This window comes from Tinamus guttatus, unplaced genomic scaffold (genome assembly GCF_059628265.1).
Source record: "Tinamus guttatus ecotype Peru unplaced genomic scaffold, ASM5962826v1 Tinamus_guttatus_pri_ptg000548l, whole genome shotgun sequence".
NCBI classification, from domain to species: domain Eukaryota; kingdom Metazoa; phylum Chordata; class Aves; order Tinamiformes; family Tinamidae; genus Tinamus; species Tinamus guttatus.
The window spans coordinates 267,740-292,820 of NW_028289082.1; the positions used below are offsets into that span (position 1 = coordinate 267,740).

General features: G+C 46.0%; 1 protein-coding gene across 1 annotated transcript; it reads right to left on the minus strand.

Annotated features, from left to right (window-relative positions):
• Nucleotides 1-143: 143 nt before the first annotated feature.
• On the minus strand, nucleotides 144-23,961 carry GATA4 (GATA binding protein 4). The gene is made up of 6 exons (XM_088534349.1): nucleotides 23,436-23,961; nucleotides 4,880-5,046; nucleotides 3,104-3,229; nucleotides 2,245-2,332; nucleotides 1,802-1,944; nucleotides 144-703 (listed from the first exon to the last, which is right to left on the minus strand). The coding sequence occupies exons 1-6, from the start codon at nucleotides 23,959-23,961 to the stop codon at nucleotides 521-523; spliced, it is 1,233 nt and encodes a 410-aa protein (XP_088390475.1). The 3' UTR covers nucleotides 144-520.
• Nucleotides 23,962-25,081: the final 1,120 nt, after the last annotated feature.

Consider the following 25,081-nt stretch of genomic DNA (forward strand, 5'->3'; position numbering starts at 1 on the left):
ATCAATTCCATTAAATCCGCCACAGCATGTCTAGTGAAGTCTGTGCAAGGAACTGGCTCCATTGGTGGAAGATCACTGAGTTTGGATAATAAGATGATAGTGTTTTCTTCTGGTCAGGAAACTAATGGATGGTGAGAGAAGAAAAAAAGTGTCTCTGTGCCACCACTGTCTGAATCATCAATGCCAGATGTTTTTAAATAAACAAAACCCAATAACTGTGTCCATCTTTGCTGCTGGCCATTTCATAATAGCTGGTGAGAGTCAAATAAAGAGAGGCTTGTTTAAAGGGAAAAAACTGCTTCAAATCCATTAGCTACGCTGAGATTTGAGTCTTCTCTGTTTTGTAAGAGCGCTCCTGCACCTCCGAGAAGTCCTCTTTACCTCTTTCCTGGAACATCTCACAAGGGGAGGGAGGTCAGGAGAGCAGGGGAGGCAAGAAACAACATCGACTTGATTATTACTTGGCATCTTCTTCGTCTCTCGAGCAGATCAGCCCAAAGTCCATGGGAGGAAGACCAGCTTATGCAGTTATGATGTCCCCATGGTTTTCAGCTAAGACCATGCTGTTCCAGGAGTCCTGTTTGGAGCTGGTCGGTGGAGACTGGGTGATGGCTGATTGGTAAGCCTGCGGGGAGAGCTTCAGGGCTGAAATCGCAGGGTGAATAGAGGATCCATGCCCAGACATAGCAGAGACTGAGAATGCCTGTGGAAAAATGGAAGATCCTATAAAAAACGAAGTTTCAAAACATAGAGGACCCTACAACTCCTTTAAGTGAGGCAGTGCTTTTCTAATAACTAGAGACTTGCGCACATAGCTGAGAAGTTGCTAAAGAGCCCCAAATTACAGTTAATATATGATGATTTAGACAGACACTTTCCTTCTATTCCTGCTCTTTCCTGTTACAGCTTAAGGAGGATATTGTTCTTTTCTAATGACAGAAGTGATCATTTTACCTCCAAAAGCCATACAAATGGCCTCCTGTAGATTTTAGGACATGTAACAATGGTGCAAAAGGGTGCAGGTGCAAGATCAGTCCAGCCCAACACTCAAACACTTATTTTTTCATCATGTGGCATGTTATTTGAACACTAGAATTCTGTGTTTGAATCCAAGAGGAGACAAACTTTCTTGCACCACTGCATCATCATCTTGCTGTGATATGGGGAGGCACAGTCAATAAAGCTGATCACACAGATCAGCTTCCAGACTTGGGTCTTGCTTAGCAGGAAATGCAGCTTGTGTGGATGCGGTGCTGGTCTCGAGACATCTAGTGGTGGATATGATACGGAGAATGTGTCTTTGCCCTGCTGCTGTCTTGCTGGCCTTGTTAACTCTGCAGGGACCCAGTCAGATTTGGGCTGTGTGACTTTATTTATCTACATACACACCACCTTACACATATAACCTTACACATGTCTAGCCTTTATTGTGAAAGCAGATGACAATGCCAAATTCTGCCTTGTCCAGGTCAAATCAAGTCATACAAAAGGAACCTGCATTTTTTTCTTATGTCGTGATTATATAGTTGCCCTGGTAGGACTTTCATGTTTTCAACAGGGTGGCTACTACTTGATGTTCATTTGGAACTACTGTAAAAGCCATACTGTGCTTGTAACACAAAATACATACTTTCATTCCATCACAGGGAATTCACAGGTCTCCTACTGTGAATTGCTAGATCCCTAGGTTGAAAGTTGGTAGCTGTTTGCTACGTAGCAGGTTTTGAGGATGTTCTCCTCACCATGTCTACCACAGTACTGCTCCCATCTTTGTCACATCTCCAGTATCTCCCCTCTGTACCTGAGAAATTGGGCTGGGGTGCCCATAATGAGATGAGAGCCCTGGTTCTGTTTTTATGGGGCGCATTTCCTCAGTGGTCGTGGCACTGCTGCTGCTACTAGCGGAGCTGGTGGTTGGGGTAAGACTCTCGCTGCTGGATGGACCTGTGAGAAAGAACGTGGTAATCCAGGCTCTCTCCAAAGAGCTTTTAGTACAAAACTGTACCCAACCACCCAAAGTTGGTGTAAGTAATAAATGAATAAGTAAAACAGTGAGCAGGGCTTTCTTACTGCTGATAGGCATTCAAAGACATTCCCCATTTTTGAAGAATCAGCCTGTTTTGTGTTATGGTGTCTGATTCATAGGGCACAAGTCCAAATTTCCTTTTAAATGGCCACATGGACAAGTGCACACACACACACACACACACACAAGCAAAATAAACTTTATTGTGCAACGCTTACCTGCTGGTGTCTTTGATTTGTTAAGGTTCTTTGGCTTACGCTTCCTTGTTTGAATACCTTCTTTTCTCATTGCTAAAGGCCTTGGGACCTGTGGAGCCAAATATAAAAGACGTTGTTTTCTGTATGTCTAAAAAGTCATCTAGGAGAACTGTTTTTGAGGCCAGGATGGAACAACAGCTCATCTGGCTTGTTTTCCTATGTAACTCAAAGCAGAAAATTTCTTGCTGGCTAAAGCCTGTTTTCTGGGAAGATATAAAGTCTATGTGGGAAGACATCCCTTCACCATTGATCCCAATGAGATAGTCACTCTCATAGTCCGAAGCATCCTGACATGACCAAAAGGAATTTGTTGGGTTATTTTTTCCCCTATCCACCTTCTCTTCCAGCATTGACCTGTCTCTCATGAATATTACTCCATATACTCTTGAAGCACTGGAAATCTTTATATATAATATGTATATGTATATATATGTCTTTATGTATATGATCTTCCCTAGGAGCTGCAATTCCCTAAGAGTAGCAATAGGAAGCAGAACTAGGACTTTGTTGACTACAGCCAGTTGTTAGCTGGGATCTGGCACCCCATTTGGAAAGGCTGAATTTAGCTGTGATGAATCTGGGCCTGATTTTTTGGGATATTAGGACTTTGATGGAAAGGGTATCAAGTCAGGAATGCCCTGCATACGTCACCTCTTGGAAGCATAAACATGACTTAATGCTAGGATGGGGGACACTAAAGCCCAGAGGGACAGAAGTAAAAGCAATTCCGGGAAAGCACACAAAAAAGTACAGCAAAGACAGTCACCAACTCATTTCTACCAAGAGCCCTGAATAGGAGTAAGGAAAATAAACACTTTACCCCATGGAGCTTCATGTAGAGTCCGCAGGCGTTACAGACTGGTTCTCCCTCGGCATTTCTGCGCCAGAGCGTGGTTGTCGTCGTGTGGCAGTTGGCACAAGAGAGGCCAACACGGCGGGAAGCTGACTGTGAGAAAAGACAGGACAAAAATGCATCAATCCTCCACTGCCACCACCAGCAGCATCTCAAAGCCCAAGGAGTCCAGCTCCAGGTCCCAGACGGTTGATGTGTCCCTCCTCTGCTACTCCTCACTTGTCTCTCTTCTTTTCTCATCCTACTGCAGTGTGTAGCACATCTGCCTTTTTTATTTTTCCTCTTGTCTTTCAGCTTCTGTGTCAGTGGTCCTAGCTTTCCATAGGCCCTGTGTCCCGCTTGCCAATCCTAAGCAGGTATTTCCACTATCCTGGGGCATCCCACACGGGTGGCTATAGAGCTTCAACAGGAGTGCCATGCACCATGCAATTCCCACCAAGATTTCCAGATCACCAACAGTCCGGCTAAAGGGCAAGAGTGCACGTCCAGATCCACGCAGCTCATGCACTTGTATTTTTCAAGGAATCTTTATTTTGCCACAGCTGTGCAGAATTAAAAACGTGTGTTGCTGCTTGCTATCAAACACCAGTTCTGATACCTAACGGGCAGTTCCTGACTACACAGATGTGCCCAGGCACAACAAGCACACCAGTAAATGAAATAAGGCAAGGACCTCGGTGCCGAAGTGCAGACGTTGACAGTGCTACTTTGCTCCTGGCCAGTCCAAAGTGCAGACGTTGAGAGTGCTACTGGCCAGTAATGTCATATATCCTGAAAAATTAATGAAGGCTATGAAGGAATTCAACTGTAAGGGTAACTCAGGCAGGTCAGCTTGGTCCAGTCGCAAACTGAACTAGGTAACCGGATTCAGTCAATAACCTGGCAGAGGTTTTCACAAGAGGGCGCTGGGTGACTGTGGCTGGTGGCAGCACTGAGACTAATGCTGTCATTTTTGGCACTTGCGTGGGGACAGCTGGGTCTGAGCACAGACTTGTCTGGGCTATGCGAAGAGCGGTGCAGGTTGGAAATGGAATATCAAGAAAGATGTAGCAAAGGGCTCCTTGCTGCCTAGGGATGGTGGCACTCATGACAGCCCTCTGTTCCTGGGGCATGGACACAGGTTTCAGAGACAGTCCCAGAAACCCTCAGCTGAAATAGTCTGAGAGAGGCAGGATATCAAAACTGAGCTATTCCTATCCCTCAATCTGAGCTCCCCATCTTGACCCCATAGGCCTTGGGACACCAGGAACTGCCCCATTGCCTTCTCCCACATGCCCTGTGCATCAGTTTGGCTGAGGCAACAAGACACAGGGTCTCCAGGAAAGGTGTGAAGTGAGATGGGTCACCCAGTGATGACCTGTGGGATGAGGACCCTGAAGGTAAGAGAAGAAAGGCTGCTTGTGTGGTGGAGCCAGGAAGGGTTTCCATTTGTTCTAATATCCTGAAGTGGTCCTAATGCAAAGACTGGCCTTTTGTGCAATGGATAGCATAGTAGTGCTCCTGTGTCCTACACATGCCTTACTCCACGTGACCCATCTGGACAATGCAAGGTCATGCAGTGTATCAAGCATAGCATCATCTGTCTTATTTTGGAGATCCAGACCAAAGCCATTTGGGTGGAGCAGATGGGAATAGTGAATCCTAGGAGATGAAAAACACATGGCACCTCCACCTACCCAAGCCCTTTTCACCTCCATCTTGCATGCAGCCTTGCCCCGCATGCACTGTGTGACCTTTACTTACCAGCCTCCTCTGAGGTTTGAACAAGGGTCGGTTGATGCCATTCATCTTGTGGTAGAGGCCACAGGCGTTGCAGAGGTAGTGCCCCGTGCCATCTCTCCTCCAGAGTGGGGTAGACATGGCCCCACAGTTGACACATTCTCGACCCTCTGAATAATCATCAAAAAATTCTGCTGCCATGATGGGAGAGAAGGAGGAATACTTGGTCAATTACAAGTCCATACATTTAATTTCTGCTCTGGTTCTTGATATATAGCCCCAGAAGTAATATCAAAATAAAGCATAAACATTCAGATTTTATAGGGTGTACAAAACACCTCTTCCCTGTGAAAGAAGAGCAGCACCCTCCATGATTATTGGGAATAGGAACCCCTTTTCCGGCCATACAGCATTGGATGGAAGGATTTATGTAGCAGCAGGTATGTTCTGGGACACAGATAAAAAGGAGACAGAAATAGAAACCTTCCCTTCTGCTCTGACGTTATCCAATTTTCAAGACTGGGCACAGCCAGGGCAAACAGATTGGGACAGGCAAATAACCATGTTTACAATTAAGACAAATTACCGGCAACCACAGACAAACACAAGTCTGGACCCACAGAACTGTCCAGAAATCAGACAGTTGCCCAAACTTCTCTTGCTGTAACTCAGGCAGGCGTGGGCAGAGAATAGGAGGGAAGCGTGTGTCTACCTGTGCATCATGCTCCCCATAAGGCAGGGTAGTCTTCCTCATCTGGTCTATGCCAATTGCCACCCAAATCCCTCTGCAGAGGGGAAAAAAAACATGGAGCCAAAGCACAGAGACATTAACATGTTTTCAGCCGATTTCCTACACAAGAAGCAGCCTCTGAACTGCAAGAATCCATGTATGCAACTCCAGCCCTATGCTGTCAGCTAACAGACATTGGCCTTGGGCATTTAGAGGACACTGCTCTTCCTGATGCAAATCTCTGTCTTTCTTGACGTCAGGCTCCAGGGCCTGTTCACCCTCCTTGACGTCACACTCCCTGTTCAGCTTCCATCAGGACCAAGTTGTGACATGACATGAGAACAGTTACTCTGGGCTGGGGCGGGCTGATCGTTCTGCTATGGAAGGTTCATATCATCTGCATGGTAGTGAAGAGCCAATACAAGATGTTGTGACTGCATCAGCATTTGGAGATACGCAGGTCGGTCACACTGCGTAGAAAACCCTCAAGAAGGCAAGGTCTAATTTAATATGGTGCACTTTGCCTTATAAAATTGGATCATCTGATATGGCCCTTGCTGAGATATAAATATAGCTGCCTGCAGTTGGCATGGATCTGGAAAAAACATATTTCTAATGCTAACCTCACCTAATAGATATCATCTACTGAGGTCAGTTTAAGGATGCATTTCTTATGATATACCAAATTCCTCTGTGTGGCTCCCCTCTGTACCCCAAAACAGAAACCAAGGCATGCACACATTCTGTTGTGGGCACCACAAAAGAAAGATCATATTATACAATAACTGTGGAAGCTAAGAAAAAGACCAATAACAACAAAGGACTCTGAAATTTTCCATAGGCTGGGAATAAAACAGGCTGCTGGATGTAGGCTGAGAATAAAACAGGCTGCTAGAAAAGCCTGATTCCCAGCACATTTGTAGCACACAGGAGACTTCCAGAGGATGGCACCAGAGCCTTGAGCCATTACAGAGCAGTGTAATCTTAGCTCTTAAAATATTAGTGCATATCTCAGCACATTTCATGCCTGTCCATCTTTGGCTGTACGAGAATCTCCACTTTCCCCTGGAAGTCAAGTAGTTTGCTAAACAGCAAGCCAACAATATTTGGCTTCCTGCAGATCTATGTCCCAAGGCTGTGTAGATTCTTTAATACTTGGTGTTCAAACATCAGTCTTATTTTCGCCCGGTTTTGTAGGAAATTGTAGGAAACTAGACATGAAACAAAGAGTTTAAAAAATGCTGAAGTGTTTTTGATAAATGAAGACTCAGAGAAATAGCTTCATGTGAGCTTAGTTTCCTCCAGAAAACCTTGCTAAAAATGGCAAGAGATTAGACCCTGTGGCGACAGGGAAATACTAGAAAACAGGAAATGAGTGCACCTAAAGGGCTCTGGAACCAAAAAAGGGAGGAATCCAGTATCTTCCTAGAAGCTTAGAAAAATCTCATTATGTTTGAGCAATTCTTAAAGTTGAGGCAGAATGGGAATCCCTCTAGGTGATATTTTTACATATGTGCTCAGTGACACTATAATCATCATACCTTACTTTCCTTTTTAAAATCAGCATTGAATTATAGCCAAAGTCTAGATCAAATAAACTTCCTTTGAAAAGAGAAGGAATTGGAATAGTTGATCAGGAAACAACTCATTTCCTTGAAAAATCTCAAGAAAGGAAAACATTTCACTATTTTTTAGAAGTCGTTGAAATATTTCATTAACTTTTTCCAAAAGACAAATGAAGTATTTTCAGAATAATGTACATGCTGTGAGAAAATCTCTTCTTTGAAAATAGTTTAGTAAAAGTTGTCAACATGATCTCAGAGAATTTAAGAGAGTAGAGTAAGTCCAAAGTTAACAGTTAAATCTCTCGACTAGTGTAAGTATTTTCAGTTACTAATTGCAGTCTCTCTGTTCAGGAGTATTTTCCACTAGAAAAACAAATCTTGAAAGTTTTTAAGCAACGAGCAAAGAAAAAAAAAATCATAGTAGACCATCAGAAATTGTAAAAGCTGGACTATCTGTTGAATATGAAAGTCCCTCAAATGGGTATAAGAAAAATGTCAGGTATGGAAATCTATTTTTTTTTAACCTAAGGGGAAAAGTATGTTGAGTTGAAACCGGATTTTTTTTTGTTTTCTGGCAAAAATCAGATTTGCTAGTACATACTGAATATTCTTTCTTAACAGCTTGTGTGAGACTCTGCTCCATTGTCCACACTCTCTTTAGTCTTGGCGTCTCCCTCATAAACTCCCATGCAAATCACCTTGAGACCCTCCTTCTTTGCCTTCTCATTCACTTGTATTTGTTCTCCGTATAACCCTCACTACTTTATTTTTCCTCTGTTTCCTTTTTATTTTTGGTTGCCAATGGTATATGAAGTAGAAATTTTCCCTTGACAGGCTTTGACTGACAACTTTCTACCAAAAAAATAACCAGAACAACTTTCTTGCTTCTATAGCACTAACATTTGTGTAATTTTACCCTCAAGGTATAGACAAAGGTTAACCAAGTGCACATTAATAAATAGGAATACCTGGTGAAGAACAGACTTTATTCCCAGGGCACACTGAGGCTTCTTACAGTGCGTGGCTCTACCTAATCATAGCCCATGTCAAGTGATACCAATTGGGTGTATCTCCTGTTTTACACCACCCAGTGCTGAGTCAGATATTAGAGGAGTGTAATCTCATAAAACACCAACCATTCCTAGAGCCCCGTCAGAGCAAAGCAAACTCCTTGGCCTCAAGTGATCTCACCTGAAGGAATAATTCTCTCCTGCTTCAGGGTGTGCTTGGTGATGGTAAATTCCTTTTAACAGGAATGTTCTCTAGAAGGACATGTCCCAGACACAGTAGTGCCTAAAGGAATTCTGAGAAGACAACTTAAGCTTAACATATTCCCATTACTGAATGAAAGGACCACTCATTTTGGCGCTAATGAAGAAATGAAAGGCTAGAAATCATATTTATTTCTAAAAAAAAAGAGCTGTAATTTCAAAGCATTGTTATATTTAGTTACCAAGAAGTCGTGAAGACACTTTCTGACTCAGTTGAGACAATCCCATCTGCTCTTGAAAAGTTTGAGGTCTATAAGATAATGAGAAAGTATCACCTAAACAACTGCAGCTTGGATTCACATCCTTTCACATCCCTGTCACATCTGCTTGTGCCCTACTTGGTGTAGCAGGGTGCTGCATCCATCTCCTCAGCTGCCCTCCAGTTTGATTCACCCCAACTCAAAGAACTTCAAGAGTCACAATTCTACTTTTGTGTCTGCTACAAGTTTCTGCCAATCTTTTCCAACAGACCTGAGCTTTAACCATTTAATTATTGAGTAACCATGCTTGAGATAACTAGGTAGGAGCAAAGTGAACAACCAGAATCTACAGAGCCATGTTAGGAATTGGGTAAGGGTCCCTTGAGCCATACGGAGTCTATGAAATGCAACATGGGCACAGCCAGTATTCGAGATCTAGGAAATCCAAATTCTGAAATACCCGCTCACGGTCGAAGATTTGTGCCATGGCCTGCCTTCTACTCCAGGGTTATAGCTGGGGCTGAGGCTACCTCCCCATGCCTGGGCACTCCTCAGAAGTTAGCAGCATCTCCAAGTTCGTGCCAAGACAAGTTAATTCCCAGTGCTAAGAGCCCACAGTAACCATGAACCACCAGCGCATTGAACTATACCAGGCAGGGAAGCTGTTGGGTTTCAAGTGCACTGTTTAATCTGTCCTTTTTGTTAATAACAGGGATTAAAGCATGGCTGGAGACTGGAGACTCCCCGGGAGCAGCAGCAAAGTGCTTTCTTGGCTTCTGTCTCAGGGCTGGAGCTCTAAATCCCAACATTATGAGATCCCTTGACACTTATTCTTTCCCTTACCTTGCAGTAGCAGCTGAGAAAGGAAACATTTATTCAGGCAGCAAATTGCCTGAACAGCTCCCTGCGGGACCCTGAACAATGGGAATGAAAGGAAAGGCTCCCCCAGCCGCACTCAGGGCAACAATTTCCGTTTCATGAGCCACAGGAGCCACTGCCTGATAATGGAGATTTATGGGTCCGTCCAGTGACCTCTCTAATAGCCTTTCGGCTGGAAGGTACATCAGGGAAGATTTACTCCTTCTCTCAAAACCAGGTATGGCCAGCACTAAGACAAGATTGAGGAAATTATAATGTTTGCCAGTTAGGCTAAGCAGGAAGCAGGCCCAAGGTTGGAGCAGGCTACTTCACCGCATGTACTAAATGGTCTATTGCTACTCTTTGAACGTACAGCTCTCCTGAGTGACTTTGCCCGGTCTTTATCTTAGATAGTATCAGTCTTTTGATCAGTCGTTCTTTTTATGGGTTGAGTCCCTGGGTCTGACACTGACTAATGCTAATGGCTTTCAACTTAGTGCTCCACAAGACCATACTCTTAAACCATTAGGTATCTCACGTGAGAACACATCATGAAGTCATGCTGAAGGTCTGTGGAGAAGGTAGTGTGAGTCCTGTCCATGTGCTGGCCAGCAGCTCACTATGTAAAAGGAGAGCTCTTTCCTCTCACAGCTACCGTTTACGTGGACTTCAAGGTCCCCAGGGCACGAAATGTCACTTGTGTGTTGCACAACAGTTTCCTAATCTTGGGTGAGGCCTTGAGCATGCTAATTTCAGAAATACTTTCCACAATGGGACATTCAGTCCCCAGGGAATCAGGAATGACTCCCAAAGGAGGCACTGGGACCTAATTGACAAAAAGAATTCTTAGATATGGCTCTTCGTGGCTTAGTCATTCAGAGTGGTCCTTTACATCATTGGCCAAGTCTACAGAGATCAACTGGGAAGAATAATCCAAGGTTCAACAAGCAAATGGATCTGAGGGCTACCAGTGAGCTCACACCTACTGACACACTTGCAGCATGGCCAGCATATGACAGCATCTATTTCCACAGGCATGGCCAGCCTCAAGCCTGGCTATCCTTGTCTTTCCAACAGGAAGGATCACAAAACACCTTGCAATCAGGTTAGCTGGAGGTCAGGAGGAGGTTAGATAGGGCCTGAGTCTGGAGGAAGACTTGAACTCCCTTCTTTGGGTCCTGCTAACATCCTCTTCCAACATCTCAGCAAACTGCAACTGGGCCAGCCTACCAGCCTATTGTGCACCCATTCCTAAGTCCAGATCTTCTACATTTCTTTGTGCTCTCTTTTAGTGATCTTAAATTGTTGAAGAGACCATCTTGAATGAATAAGTCCGAAGATTTGGGACCCATAAGCATGGTAACAGCAGAAGAACCTCTGATAGAGATATTGAGACCATCAGTTCAGAGCCAGCAATTTACAAGTTCTGTTCCCAAATCAATCTTTGGAAGGAGACAAAGAGCATTCCCTGCCCTGAACTGGGTCAAACCCAATTGTGTATGAGAAACAACAAGGTTGTCTCCCTTCTTCTGCCCTAGAGCCACCTTCTGCCTTAACCCCCTTCTCTCTATTTGCTAGACAGAAAGAGACTTCCATTAATACAGCACTGGAGTTTTGTTTACAGATGAAGGGATATTTAATATCAACATTTCCCCCTGCAGAAGTGTCTTCTCAACCCAGTGAAGGAACTCAACAAAGGAGAAGCTGTTCTTCAAACACATCTAGGCACTTATAGGCTCTAAACAGAGCTTGAGAGTAGTTCTCCCTGTGGAGAAACATTTCCTAAAACAATTTATTCTGATAAGAGGTGAGAGACACAATCGTGTGTATACACGAATCCCAGATGGACTCTCGGGGCACTCACAACTGAAGCAAAGGACATCAGACCCTCCAACATGTGGGCACTTCAAGGAGTGAGAAGGTCCCAATACCATCACCTCCTGCTTCAAGGAAGACCCAAGACAGAAGGGCAGGAGAATGAGATTTACTATTCCCAGCTGCTCAAGGTTCCCAAATCCCAAGATTGTCTCAAAAATCCCAAGGTAATAAAAAGTGACCTTGTAAACCCTTACTCTTCAAGCCTTCAGTGCCTTTTGTAAGCATTTTGCTGCAGCAACCAGAGCTGAAAGTCATATCCTATATTTCTTTTAAAATAGTTGAGATTATTCCATAAATTACATGATACCTGGACAGAAGCTTTAAGGTAAAACCCCCACCAAATACTGAAATATTTCTAGTCAAATCATAACAGTTGTAAGTGTTGGTTGTTCCAGTATTGTGGCAAAGCACGGCTGAACTGGAAAACATAACAGAAAGCACTGAAAAATGTGTAGAAGCACATAAATATGAAAAGCAGGAAAATAAAAGAGCCTAAATGTATGCCTTGAAAGATCTGCAGCCGGGTGAAAGTTGTCTGTGAGTCTTTCCTTTTTTTGATGGGGACATCATCGACTTGAAATGCACACTGGGATCACAAAGCCCATGCACCATATCTCACCCATCAGCTACTGGAGCTGAAAACATACTTGTAAAGACAAAATCCCTGTGCAGATTGTCCCTGTGCAAGGCAAAGAGAACATTGCGTCCTTCCCCTGCAAAGCTCCCTGCTCTGCCAGTAGCAATCCAAGGCCATGGTGCATGCCACTGCCAACAACCAAGCATACTCCTTGCCTTCCCGCATGTGTTTTCCCCAGGTTGAAGGACAGTGGAGGCGAAAGCAGCCAAGGAACCAGCTGAGATCATGGAAACAGGTGTGCAAGAGGAATGTGACAGGCAGATAGGTCAAATCCTGGCCCAGGATTTGAATTCAGTCTTGGATCTGCAATAAGCTTTCCTTGAGCAGGTCCTTTCATCCTCTTATGATGCCATTCTTGCCCCACAATCAGGAGAAGAAGGCTCTTCTGTGCTCACTGAAGGGAGACAGTAGGAAAACTTCCAAAGGTTTCAGTGATGTGTTCAGAGAGAAGCAGCAGACAGCAGAATTGTGGGTGGAAATGGGCTTGATTCTTCTAAAGCAAATTCAGATAAAGTGCATAAAAGTACCAAGGTGCTACCTTCCAGAAAAAAAAAAAAAAAAAAGAAAGAAAAAAAAGAAAAGAAGAGGTCCTTTTTTGCCAAGCGTCTTCCAGAGAGACCAACCTCAGAGCAGGGTGTTATGGGAGAACCTGAGCCCACCTAGCCACCGAAAGGGAAGGCAGAGAATGTTCAACCGAGGACCCTGGGAATACTTTAGTGTCTAATTCTAGGAAGTGGCAGGAGATGGTCTAGGGGGACTGGTCAACCTTGCCACTTGGAAATGCAAAGACAGCTATCCATAAAAACATAACCACCAAGCCCCAAACCATCAAGCCCGATGGTCGAACCAGAGTTGAGTGGAAAGATTGTCTACCTGCATGGGCCATAGACCACCTAGATGGCCATTGTCCACCTACATCAATCTACAAGTACCATAGTCTGCTGTAGAGGAGGCAGGACACACACACCCTCGAGGATGAACTTAAGGAAATTTTTTTTAACAGTGAGGGTGCCAGAGCACTGGAACAGGCTGCCCAGAGAGGTTGTGGAGTCTCCTTCTCTGTAGATCTTCCAAACCCGCTTGGACGCAGTCCTGTGCCATGTGCTCTAGGTGACCCTGCGTGTGCAGGGGGGGTTGGACTAGATGATCTCTAGAGGTCCCTTCCAACCTTAAGCATTCTATGATTCTATGATTCTGTGATTATGATGTAGGGCCAGTATCTTCACAAAGGTTGAGGATTTGACAAGCACTCTTCATGCTACTTTAGACACATGCCTTCCTTTTCTCAGCCCCCCACCAAGAAGGCCAGTCACACATAAGAAGCTACTCAAATACATATACTTGCAAATCAGGAGCTGTTATGATGACAAGCCGACTAGAGATACAGCAAGAGTCTTACATCCCAATTTCCTCATGTGGCACAACCCCAAGATAAAGTCAGAAGAGGCAGATCCCTCCTTGGACAGAGGCAATGGATCATCTCAGACACAAGCAGCCATGTTTGATGTACCCACCAGGGACCACGAGCAGATGTGCTATGGAGGGATGCCAATATTCCGCTCTGCAGCTGAGCCATGGGAACTGGCCTTATGGCCACTCATTAACAGGTGAATTGTCCATGCTAATGACTGCAGAGTGTGGTCTGGCAGGTTCCTGTGCCTGGGAGGTGGCACCGTTTTACTACCAAACATGATACATCCTTGGTGTGCTCTTGGCCCTCTCAATGCAGTTGATGGGCTGTAACTCCTTAAGCCACAGGAACCCAATGGTTTGTGTCCATATACCCAGATGTTCCCACAGCATCTGTCTGTCTGCCTAGAGACCTCTCCCTGGCATCTGTCCTTCTCTAGCTACACAGGGTTTCATACTCCTGCCCATCATGGGGACAATTCAAATGGAAAGATGAACTAAGATGTTTTGTGTGTCCAGTCTGGCCTGTAACCATCAAAGCAGAAGAGTAAGGTTGCAGACCCCTTGGCTATGTGCTCTCTGCAGGATGGAGAAGCCACTACCTAAAGGGACCAAAGCCAGTGCCAGTTCTGGGCTCAGGCAGCTGTGCTGTTTGGGATCACTTCAAAGACTTCAGGGAGAAGCTGACAAGATATATTTAGACAACAGATCCAAACCCTTCCTGGTGCCAGGAGGCAACATGGCAAGGGGCAACACCACAAACTGCAGCTTAGGCTTTAGGAAAAGCTTTTAGCTTGGGAGATGGTGCGACACCAAATTGGGTACCCAGAGAGATGGGGGAATCTCCATCCCTAGGAGTTTGAAACTCTAAGATGAATTTCAGCCATGGCCGACCTCATCTGGTGTTGGCAGTAGTCCTGTTCTGACCAGGAAGCTGTATTAGAGATCCACAGGTGTCCCTTGTAATCAGCAATATTTATGATTATTATTACCGTGTGTGTATATATGTGTGTGTGTGCCATATACATAAACATGTATGTACATATATATGCATATATCGTGTCCTTAATAAGGAATGGTATTTCACCAAGCTAAGATTCATCACAACTTTGCTTCTGCTATTAAAATCATTATTCTGTGGTTATACAGAACAGAACTGTATAGAATCTATATATGTAAATGCATAAATATATATTTATACACACACAAGTAACAGATATTCTTATGTAATATATATATGTGATTTTTTATAGGAACATTTTGGCTATATGTAGCTCCACATGCCTAAAAGCCATCTTTGAACCGGAGGGCATAGAATCATAGAATCACAGAATCATAATGGTTGGAAAAGACCTTTAAGATCATCAGATCCATAAAACAATATTGACAGTTATGTGCATATTCAAATCCCTATCCCGTTTTGCTTTTGTTCACTGATTCAGATATAATCTCTGAGTCCGGTTTTAGCAAACACCAAAGTTACGCCAAAGTAAGATAGGCCAAACTCTGGCTTGTGTACAAGAAAACAGCCAGAGACAAACAGAAAGGTGTTTACTCCAATGCACAATGTTACACGGGACAGTTGGTTTGTCTAACCCCTGGCAGTTCTTTTTTTCCTGTTTTATTGGTTATTCTGAACGATAAGTCAACTCAACCCCCAAGAGGGGCAGGAAGATAGAGTGATTCTCCCAGCCACTGATAAAGTATCTGAAAAGGTCAGTTCAGATTTCAACAAGCACAGAAACTGCACTCCAGGCCAATAAAGCGGCGAGTACCAAACTTATCAGGGCAACCTATAACTTGCAGTTTTTCTAACTCAATTGATTGGACTTTTTATCTAAAATAACTGACATTATAAGATAGGCGAAAGTCGAGATAAGGAGCAAAATTGAGTAGTCTTGAATCAGATCAGCTTGGGGACAGGTTCAAACTCCCACACCTGCCCTGGAGGAATCAATGAAAGTTTCTTGGCATTGTCCACTCATTTTGAAACGCTGCTCAGGTTGAGTGAACTTTGAGACGGCAGCGTTTATTCTGTGATTATAATTAACCTGCTCACCCGTTGTTATTGATTTCACATGAAGGGAGGTGACAGAGTCTGACTGGATGTCGGTTTAGAAATATAAATGGTTGGGAGGGGAGGCAAAGAGGCACGCAGAGAGCTCTGCTCTTCCCTGGCTGCAGCGAAAGAAAAGAGGGCACGACTGGTCACACTCCACCCAGGGGAGTTGCTCTGGCTTCTGCTTATGGTCCTGTTTTTGCTGGGAACAGGAAAAACCTTTTGGGACTGATTTTTGCATCCGCAGAGCCCGGGTAAACCTCAAGGCTGAAGATCAACCCCATCTCTCTCGAGACACGAGGGCTGAGAGCACGAGAAGCCTGAGAGAAAATCCTTGGTGCTGCTCGGGTTGCAGGGCAGCAGAGCATCCCCCCAGCCCCGGGGAGCACGAGGAAGATGAGCTCCCCCAGCCAGCTGCCTTCCTCCTGCTCCACCACGGCATGTCCCGACTCCGCCACGTTCCCGGCTGCACGTCCCCTGGGCAGCCAGCTCCCAGGACCGGCGCTCACTGCCTCAAATAATCTCAGGCATCTGGGGCCAAACATATCACCCGGAGGAGCCCCGATGTCTGGGGCTCACCTCCTGGACGGTTGTTACAGCTCCAACATAGCAGGCCCTGCACCGTCGCTCCCTTGCTTCCAAGAACTTGGCTTAGAACCTCACAGAATTTAAAATAATAAAAGATAGATTGTTTTTATGCCTCTCTTGGAGCTTGAACATTTAGGGATCAAATTTTCCCAGCTTTCCTCCTGTCCAGTAAAGCCTTTTCCCTCCTCTTCCAGCAAAAACAGAGGTGCATATATAATAACACGACTCCAGAAGCTGGAGCTTGAAGGAAACCAAGGCACACCAAAGCAAAAGGGCCAGCAGCAGCTGGAGGCAGACAGCTAAGGGATAGACATGGAGAAGATGCCTCCGGCACTGTTTGGAGATAAGCAGAGCCAGAACAGACAGCAACCCCCAAAGACCCATCTCCACTAGCCCAAAGGGCCACGGCACAGATTCAGCCACAGATCCATCCAAGGACTGTTCCCAAAGGGCAGCAGCGACAAGGCCACCAGCTCCTGGAGCGATGGAGATGCCACTTTGTCCCTATTACGCTTCCTATTACAGATGGAGCAGGCAAGCTCCATGCAAGCAGAAGCTATGAAAAATAAAGTACTGGCAAAATATTGCTCGTGGCGATGCCGTTGCCCACTCCACCTCTGTTCGATGTCTTTTCTGCCATACTCCTATTTTAACTTTTTAAAAGCACCTAATGGCTTGGCATTTGTGCAACAACAGACGCCTGGACACATACGCCAGAACACCATAAACACAGCGTTAAACATCCATGGGCTGTCCCGAAATCTCTCCCCTTATCGGGACAGCGAGACCACGAGCCGGCAGCCGCGTCCCGCTGCAGGACCTCTCCTGAAATGCTCCCCGGCAGACACCAGCCTAATTCCTGGGGATTAGGAGGGAGCATTTCCACCCTGCTCTTTCGTTATCCGGGATTCAGAAGCGTCTAGTACCAGTCGCTGGTGGAGACGGGAGAGCAGCCCCGACGGATTTTGGATCTGGCCGCCCTTTCCCAGCCTGTGCTCCCAGTGCAAAGCCGCTGCTGCTTTCCCTTTGCTTTCCATGAATTCTTTTTCCCTCCTCCACGCACAAATGGAGCTTCTGAATTTCCCCCGAAAACTGGTGCTAGCTATTCGCGCCCAGCTGGCTCCGATAAGGGGATCAGCAGCTTTAGAGGTCACTAAAAATAAAATAAAATTTAAATTTAAATAAATTAAATAAAATAACGCAAATCCCTTTGTGCGGCAACTGATAAACCCAGTGGCCACTTTCCAAAATAAGAAGGAAAAAAAATAATAATAATAACACTGGCTTTTGAGGGTTTTCTTCTCCAATGAGATATTCGCCTACAGAGGGAAGCTGTAGATCTCCAAATAGTTTTCAGGGGGCTGCACTTCTTCCCTACATATCTTCCGTGTCGAAGCTTCTTGTATGGGCCCGATCCTGAATTGGCTCCATTTTTTCCATCCAAAATGGAATTTTGCATGTGTATCCATTAATGGTTATTTCAGTACAAGGGAGATGTGAGAAGGACACAAAACTTTGTTTGCCTGGATGGTGAAATCCTACAGGAGCTTTAGGTGCACAAACTGGCCAAAGCTGATTAACCAAAAATATCTCTGTGCAGGCAAATAACTAACTAAAAAAAAAAAAAAAAAGGAAAAAATCACTGGGCACTTTTAGGAGAAAAAATATTTTTGCTGCTATTTGACACTATCCCAACTTGGCCTTAAAATCGAGTCCTTGTAAAAATCAGAAAGCTGAAACGTTTCAAAGCTGATGACAGGGTCAGATCTACATCCAACTTGGAAACTCTCTGCCCAGATCTTCTTTCCTAGCACGGCCGCTGGCTCTCCACTAGGGTCCAGCTGCCTGCGATTTTTTGGATGAGAAAAATCCAGCTCCATGTTATCATATTTAAAGAAAAATTATAACCAAGCTCACCGATTGTTTAAAAATAAAAGAAAGGGAAATAACAAGGGAAATACCATGAATTTGACTCTCTGCAAGGGCTCCTAATCCACATTAGTTTTCCAAAGAACACTATGCACGGCCCCGGTTTTCCAAGCAACAACTGACCTCATGAAATACTGCCCCACTGTGCAGAGAAGCCAAGTCCTGCTATCACGTAAGTTACAGCAAGTTCTAATAGTAGCAACTATGGGATTTTCTGAGTTTTTAATACCAATTGTAGTAATCACTGGGAAGACACAGATGGTTAATTTTTTTCTGACTGTTGTGACGCACATATAAGTGCCCATGTATAAAGATCCCACTGCTCTGGAATGGCAGATAATTGCTTTTAATTTGTCATTGCAGATATTTTTACCACTAGGACCAACAAATATGAGCAGTCATCTCGACTTGTTAACATTAGAGCCATTTTAGTGTTTTAGCACCTGCATGTTTAATATACAATTTTAATGTAAATTTGTCCCAAAGGGGGTTTTGGTTTTGTTTTCATCCCCCAAATAAGAAGATCTCCAACCAACATTATAATGAGGTTTGCTCTTATAATTTGCTTTAATTTTGGATTTTTTCCTCACAAATCTTCCTTGTTATTTAAGCAGTAATTCACAGTCACACGTAAAAGGCGTATTTACACCTTACTGCCAGACAGTCAGAAAACAACGTGAATTAAAGACCCATCTACAAAGACGAATATTTAGGAGACAGTGAATCTGGCATATCTAAATAGCAATTCAATGTGCATAATGCAATATATGTACCCCAAAACAACATCTCAGCCTTATTTTAACGAAAGGTGCCTTTGTTGGGGACCGCACGTCGCTGTAACGCTGCCCGACGTGGCCGACCCTGCAGAAATCGGCGTTTCTGGATCTGTCCTACAAACATGGGCAAAGCTGGCGAGTTTAAGGCTGTGGTCTATGCCACGGACACACGGCATCAGATGTGTTCTAGGGTAGATGTAACCCCGAAAGAAAAGGCAAAAATTTCCCATGGCTTTTTTATAAAGTGCCACAAAAAGCGCGTTCCACACGAAACCTTTGGCTGCTTCCGCCTTCCTCTCCTCAGTGCCCAAAGGGACCATTTCGAAGCGGGGAGAAATCCCCAATCCCCCAGAAAATCCCAGAAAAATCCCCCAGAAATCCCCAATCCCCCAGAAATCCTTAATAAGGAGATTGTAGGAAAGGAAGTCCGTTGTACCAGACTGGAACAAAATCTTGCTCGTCTTACTGCACCTCTGCTACTTTTTCACTCCATTTGAGGGTTTATTTCATTTTTTTTTTCTTTTTTGAATAGCGTCTGTTTTAAAACATCCTTAATTTTACAGCCTTCAAGAATCAGATGCCTGTTCAAAATAACCAGCTCCCTTCAGGATAACCAACTGAGCCAAGATTTCTCCATCATCAGAAGAGGACTGTGGCAGCAGGATCGGGTCCAATTTCCTTTGGTAAACACCACCAGATAAACACTCATCTCTTTCTACAGGTTTAGCTTCTTTCCCCAAAACCAATGGAAGTAAATACAGAGAAAACAAAATCTATGCTGTCCTCTCAAATTAAAAAAAAATAAATAAATGACGGTATTGTTATAGAAATGAAGACATGCATATGTATATAGGTGCAGAGAAGAAAAATATTTTATCCTTGCTTAATAACGCCTTAGATTGAATACCACTATCCATAGCTTTAAATATTAGCTTTAAAAAAAAAAGTCCATATATATTAGACCATGCCTGTTCTATGTAATATTTCACATTATGGTGGCTGATAGGGGATTAAGCACAGTCACCAGTAAAGGTATGGTATTATTAGTGATGATGATGTAGCCCCGTTGATCATATTTTTATTATTGTTGCTTTATATCTCATTTAAAATGCACCCTTTAGGGTCTCCCTAGGTAAAAAGCAGTTGTGTGTTTGAGCGAGCTCGTGCATTTCTGTGCCCAGGTTCGACGGGTTTTGCCCCCAAGCCCCACAGAGCCAGGATGGGGCCCCTCAGACCTCTCCATCCCAAGAGGGGGTGAGAAGGGGCAGGATGAGACCAACGGTGACAATTAAATTAGGCTTTACAGAAGGGCAGTTTGCAACCCATGGAGGGAACAAAGCCCCAGGCCAAGGCGAGTGCTTCCAAACCGGGTCTTGATGACTCTCTCGGAATGACCCGCGGAAAGCAGTGACGCACCAGACCTGGGGACAGGCCTCAGTAGTGCGACCTTCGATTCTCATTTTGGGAAAAGAGGGCTGCAAAACGTGTGTTTGCCCTAACGGCGCTTTGTGCACCCGGGAAACGGGAGCGTCCTGGGTCTCCTTTCTGGAGCCTGCACCCCTTAAGCGCACGTGCAAAACACACCTCGATCCTTCGGCCTCAACGCACTGAGAGCAGCCAGAGCAGAGGTGCCACGGGCCACCCAGAGATGCCTTTAGGACATTTCCCCATCTGTTTGCTCCAGGATGCAGATCCCTTTCCCTTAGGTGTGCGGGGAATGATATGGGGCTGCTCCGAGGGTAAAGGGATGTAACAGATGCTGATGAATCACCAGGAACGGCAGCCTGGGGATGCTACAGAGAAAATCTCTTAGCATCCCTATGGGAAACCTTCAGATCTGGTTCAAAATCTCTCTCCCCTCACTACACAGCAGTAGAGAAAACATTTTCCTACGGAGTCTGCTCAGGGCTTTGATCCAGGCGCCTTTGCAGGGGGTCGTAAGTGGCGACGGGCTCGGGCTGGGGGCAAAATCCCCCCTCCTGAGCCCGGCTGCATTCCCGCAATCTCCCACCTGGGAAGGAAGTTCGGCCGCGTCGCACGCGCACAGGTTTTGGGGACGGAGGCGGATTTTGGGAATGGCAGGGAGGGCTCCCGGCAGGAGCCTTTATGGAGCAGCTCCTCTCATGCCTCATTAGCCCAGGGATTCCTTACGAGGCTGCCTGAGCCTCGCAGCAAGTTCACGGCCCCCATACGAAATCATCCCCCAGCCTTTTACCTTGAAAAAAAGCCCAGATGAGGCATTTTGAATGGAAAGAAGCTTTTCAAGCAGGCCTACATTATTTACGCACCCATCTTCTCCAGAATTTTATACCACAAAGCTAAATTTGGCAATTTTTACCCAGGCCAAAATTCCCATCATTTGCATGATAAGCAAGAAATATATAAAATATATTTTAGCCTCATTTGCTAATCACCTCTGGAAACAGATTGCTTCAGTTTCATTCCCAGAGGGGTATTTTTGGTGGAAAATAAATGCTATCCACGACTGCTGAAACTACATATCTTTGTCTAGACACCTGCCCAGACCTGATCTTCATTATTTAAAAATAATATTTTTAATATTGCAGTGGTCCTAACAATGCTCCAGAATTAGCACTTTAGAAAGGTGGGAGTGTGTCCAGGAGGAAAAAAATAATTGAGGAAGATGAAAACCCTGCAAAAGCCCTAGGACTTCACAGGAGAGGCTTTTTCTACCCAGAGATTCCTCATCATGGAGTTATAAAAATCTCTCTTTTTTTTTGACCCAAATCCCACTGACAAAATTTGCGGGGGAAAGGAGAACAGGGCAGGTTTGGGCCCTAAATACCTGAGCTTCCTTTATAAAGAAATTCCCATTAATGGGAATATTAATATTAAATGGTTCCACTTTCAGCTGGCTTCTTCTTCTTTTTTCCTGTTTTGAGCACTTTATAATTAAAACCTAAGTGTTGTTTCCACGTTCAGGGTGGAAATCAGATCCCCCAAAACAAAACCCACGGCGCTGGGAGCAGACAGGATGCAACACCTTGAATTCAGCCACGGAATCGGGATGTCGTTTTAGAAAAGGTCCTGACAAGTAGCAAAAAACAGCCCCTGAATTGGCTCAATGCATCTGATCTACCTGCTGCTATAAAAAAAAACCCAGGAGAGGAAAGATCTTTGGCACCAAAGCCACAATCTGACTGAGGGACCTCAGTAAAAACCACTGCTTAACGCGGGTCTTGAAACACCAAAATCCCTGTGTAAAACAGCCTAGGCCTTAAAAGCCGCTGAGTATTTCTGTAGACAAAATTCCTCATTTGCAATATTTTATTTTCAGGCATTTTTGTTATTAAGGGTCCATATGATACCCTAGCAAAATGACTATATTTATATACATTTTTCCCCAAGGAAAAGATTATACGTTAGCTAAATTCAAAATTACGATCTCTTTCTCGATAATATCCAATAATTACCGTTTCTCTTACATATTCTGCCTTTGCAATGCTTCTCCAAAACATCGCCTGGTGGTCCCAAGCTTATTCCTTAACGTCAGTCTCTGCCCCATGTTAAGGAAATTCTAAAGCCCATGGAAAAGCAAAGGGCACGGTGAGGACCAGACTTTCACCAATACCCAACTTTCATTTCTGCAACTTGGTTAAATAATGATAAAGGTAAAGAAAAAAGAAGGGAAAAAATACATGCCAAAATGCAAGATAAAAAGTGGCATCTTAAAATACATTTGCTGATAAATCAAAGTCATTTTCTTTTGGTGTGTTTTATTTTTTAACTCCGACCCTGAAGCGAGCGCAAATACATCCATAGAAAGAGCGTGTGGAGCAAAAAAACGATTTGGGAAACTGCAAATCGCCGCATTTCTCTCCCCCACAACACCTCTATTCACCCTACTTCTTCCTTTCCCCTCTGTACAAAATACAGAGCAACATTTTAACCCTTTTGGGACAGTTTCTGGGCGGAGAACCAGAAGAGCTTGATTAAATCAGTGCGTCGGCTCTGAGAGCTGGAGCAGCACCACAGTGTTCGGGGTTGAGAATTGGGGCAAAGAGAGGCAAAAATTCAAGACCTGCATGTTCAAACGTGCTCAAACACTTGTGAGTCCCCCCAAAAGTCAAAATTCGGCCAGTTCTCTCATGCAGGACATTGTGATAAATAAGAATCCATTTATTTTTTGCTTTCGCTACTGCCTCTTCCCCATTTCCCTTCGCTTTCCTGTGCTCCTATCCTGTCTTGCCTGACCAATCTTTCCAAAAGTAAAAGGACGAAAAGGACGTAAAACAACCCAAACACAAGTCCACGGGACGGACTTCCCTTGTGCCTTGGACCCCTTCTGAGCCCTTTTTACCCCTCGAGTGACTCTGGGAAGGGGAGACCTACGGAACATCGTCCTTAAACACACCACAGTCATTCCCGTTGCGGTCCCTAAATGTCGGAGCTATTTCCCCGGCTGGCTCCCACCCGGAGCAGGGCCTTATATGGGCGTTGGGCGCGAGATTTCTAGCTAGAATCTTTTGAAATTGGGGCATTTTTGACGGAAACAGCCCCAGCGCTGCTCCATGGGCCTAGAAGAGCATGCAGGGAGTGCGAAACGTGCTGTGAGGACGCGCGGCACGGGTCTTGCAAAAACGGTCCCATCCTCACCCAGTTTTAACCAAAAAAAAAAAGGAGGGGGGTCTCCACAAGACCCGTTGGCCATCACTCACCGATGTTGGCATGCCTGGCGGCGCCGGGCGTCCCTCTGCTCTGCAGGTTGTGCAGCATGGGGCTGTCGAAGGGCGAGGAAGTCCAGGTGGTGGCCATTTCGGGGCTCACGTACGCCGGGTACGGGCTGGAGTAGGAGGCGCCGAAGCCCCGGCCGTACTGCTCCCTCCCGTTCGCAGAAAGGCTCAGGGAGCTGCTGTAAGCGGCCGCGGCCTCGCGGGACGAGGTGGCCGGGATGGGGGTGCTGGTGGAGAAGGAGAAGCGAGGTGACACGGGCGGGTGGGAAGATCCCGCGTTGTAAGCGGCGCTCTCGGCTCCCGGCTGAGTCCAGATGGAGTGGCTGGAGACGGGGCTGCCTTGCTGCGACGAGCCGCTGCTCTGGAGGTAAGGCAGGCTGGGCAGCATCGAGGTGACCCTCGTGGTGGGCACGTAGACGGGGGACGCTGCGGCCGCGCTGTGCATGAAGCCACCTGCGCCCTCGTAGGCCGGCGGGCCCGGGTTAGCGGCCATGGCTAAACTCTGGTACATCTCGCGACGGACCCCCCAGAACCTCCAGCCGGAGCCCCGGGCACAATCCAAGCCGGGCTTCGCGTTGGGTGGCAAACCCGGGGAAGATGCGACTTTTTTTTTTTTTTTTTTTTTGCTGTTGTTCTTATCCTTTTTCCTCCGCCACCCTCCCCTATCCCCGCCGCCCTCCTTCCCCACCTTCAGCGCCTCCGGCCACGCAAGAAGTCCGCGGTCCCTTCGCAGGAGATTAAAAAAAAAAAAAAAAAAAAAAAAAGGAAGAAAAAAACCAACAAGTTTTAGCTCCCGCCTTGAATCAGCTTCTCCCAGCGGGCTCCATCCGTCGGCGGCTCCCCCCCCCTCCCGCCCCCCACCTCGAGTGGGGCTGGGCTGCTTAAAAACCTCGGCGAGTCTCCTCCCCTCCTCCTGCCCTATCCCCCCCCCTTTCTTTTCTTTCAATCCACCCCCCCCGGTCCAACAGCACCTCCCGGGGAGGCGGAAAGGGGGGAGATGCTGCTGGGGATGCAGGGGCTGGGAGCGCAGCTCGGGGCGAGGGAGATAAGGAGGTTAGAGCAGGGCTGGAGGGGCGGGAGGTGTCGGGCCCTTTTTTTGGCGGGGGGGAGGTCGGGAAAGGTGCGAGACACCGAGGCTCTGTTCGCCTCGCGCCCCCGAGCCAAACCTTTGTCCCGCAGGTAGGGCCGGTCCTTTAAGTTGCTAATGGGCCCCGAGGTCGCCTTTTGATCTGGGCGGGCGTCGGGGCCGCATAGGAGGCGACCCGGAGTCTGAAGCTGCGGGGTGCGGGGGGTGGTGGTGGTGCGGGGGTGGAAAGGAGAAAGGGGAGAAATTAAATTAAGCGCACAATGAGGGGGGAGGAGGAGGAGGAGGAGGAAGGCCCGGCCCCGCACACGCCCCACGCGTGTCGACACGCAGTGGGGGGGGGATGCAGCCCTGGTGAAGGCAGAGCGTGTCGGGAGCAAAACGTCCCCTCGGCTTTTTCCCCCTAGCCCGGGTGTTTTTTAACAGCCCTTGATGTCACGGTGCGGATAATAAACTTAGAAAGGGTGGATGTGCGACGGGCCGGGGAACCAGGCAGCGTTTCTGGAGCACCGGGTGCCCGCGGTGGTTCTTCTCGGTCTCCTGCTCT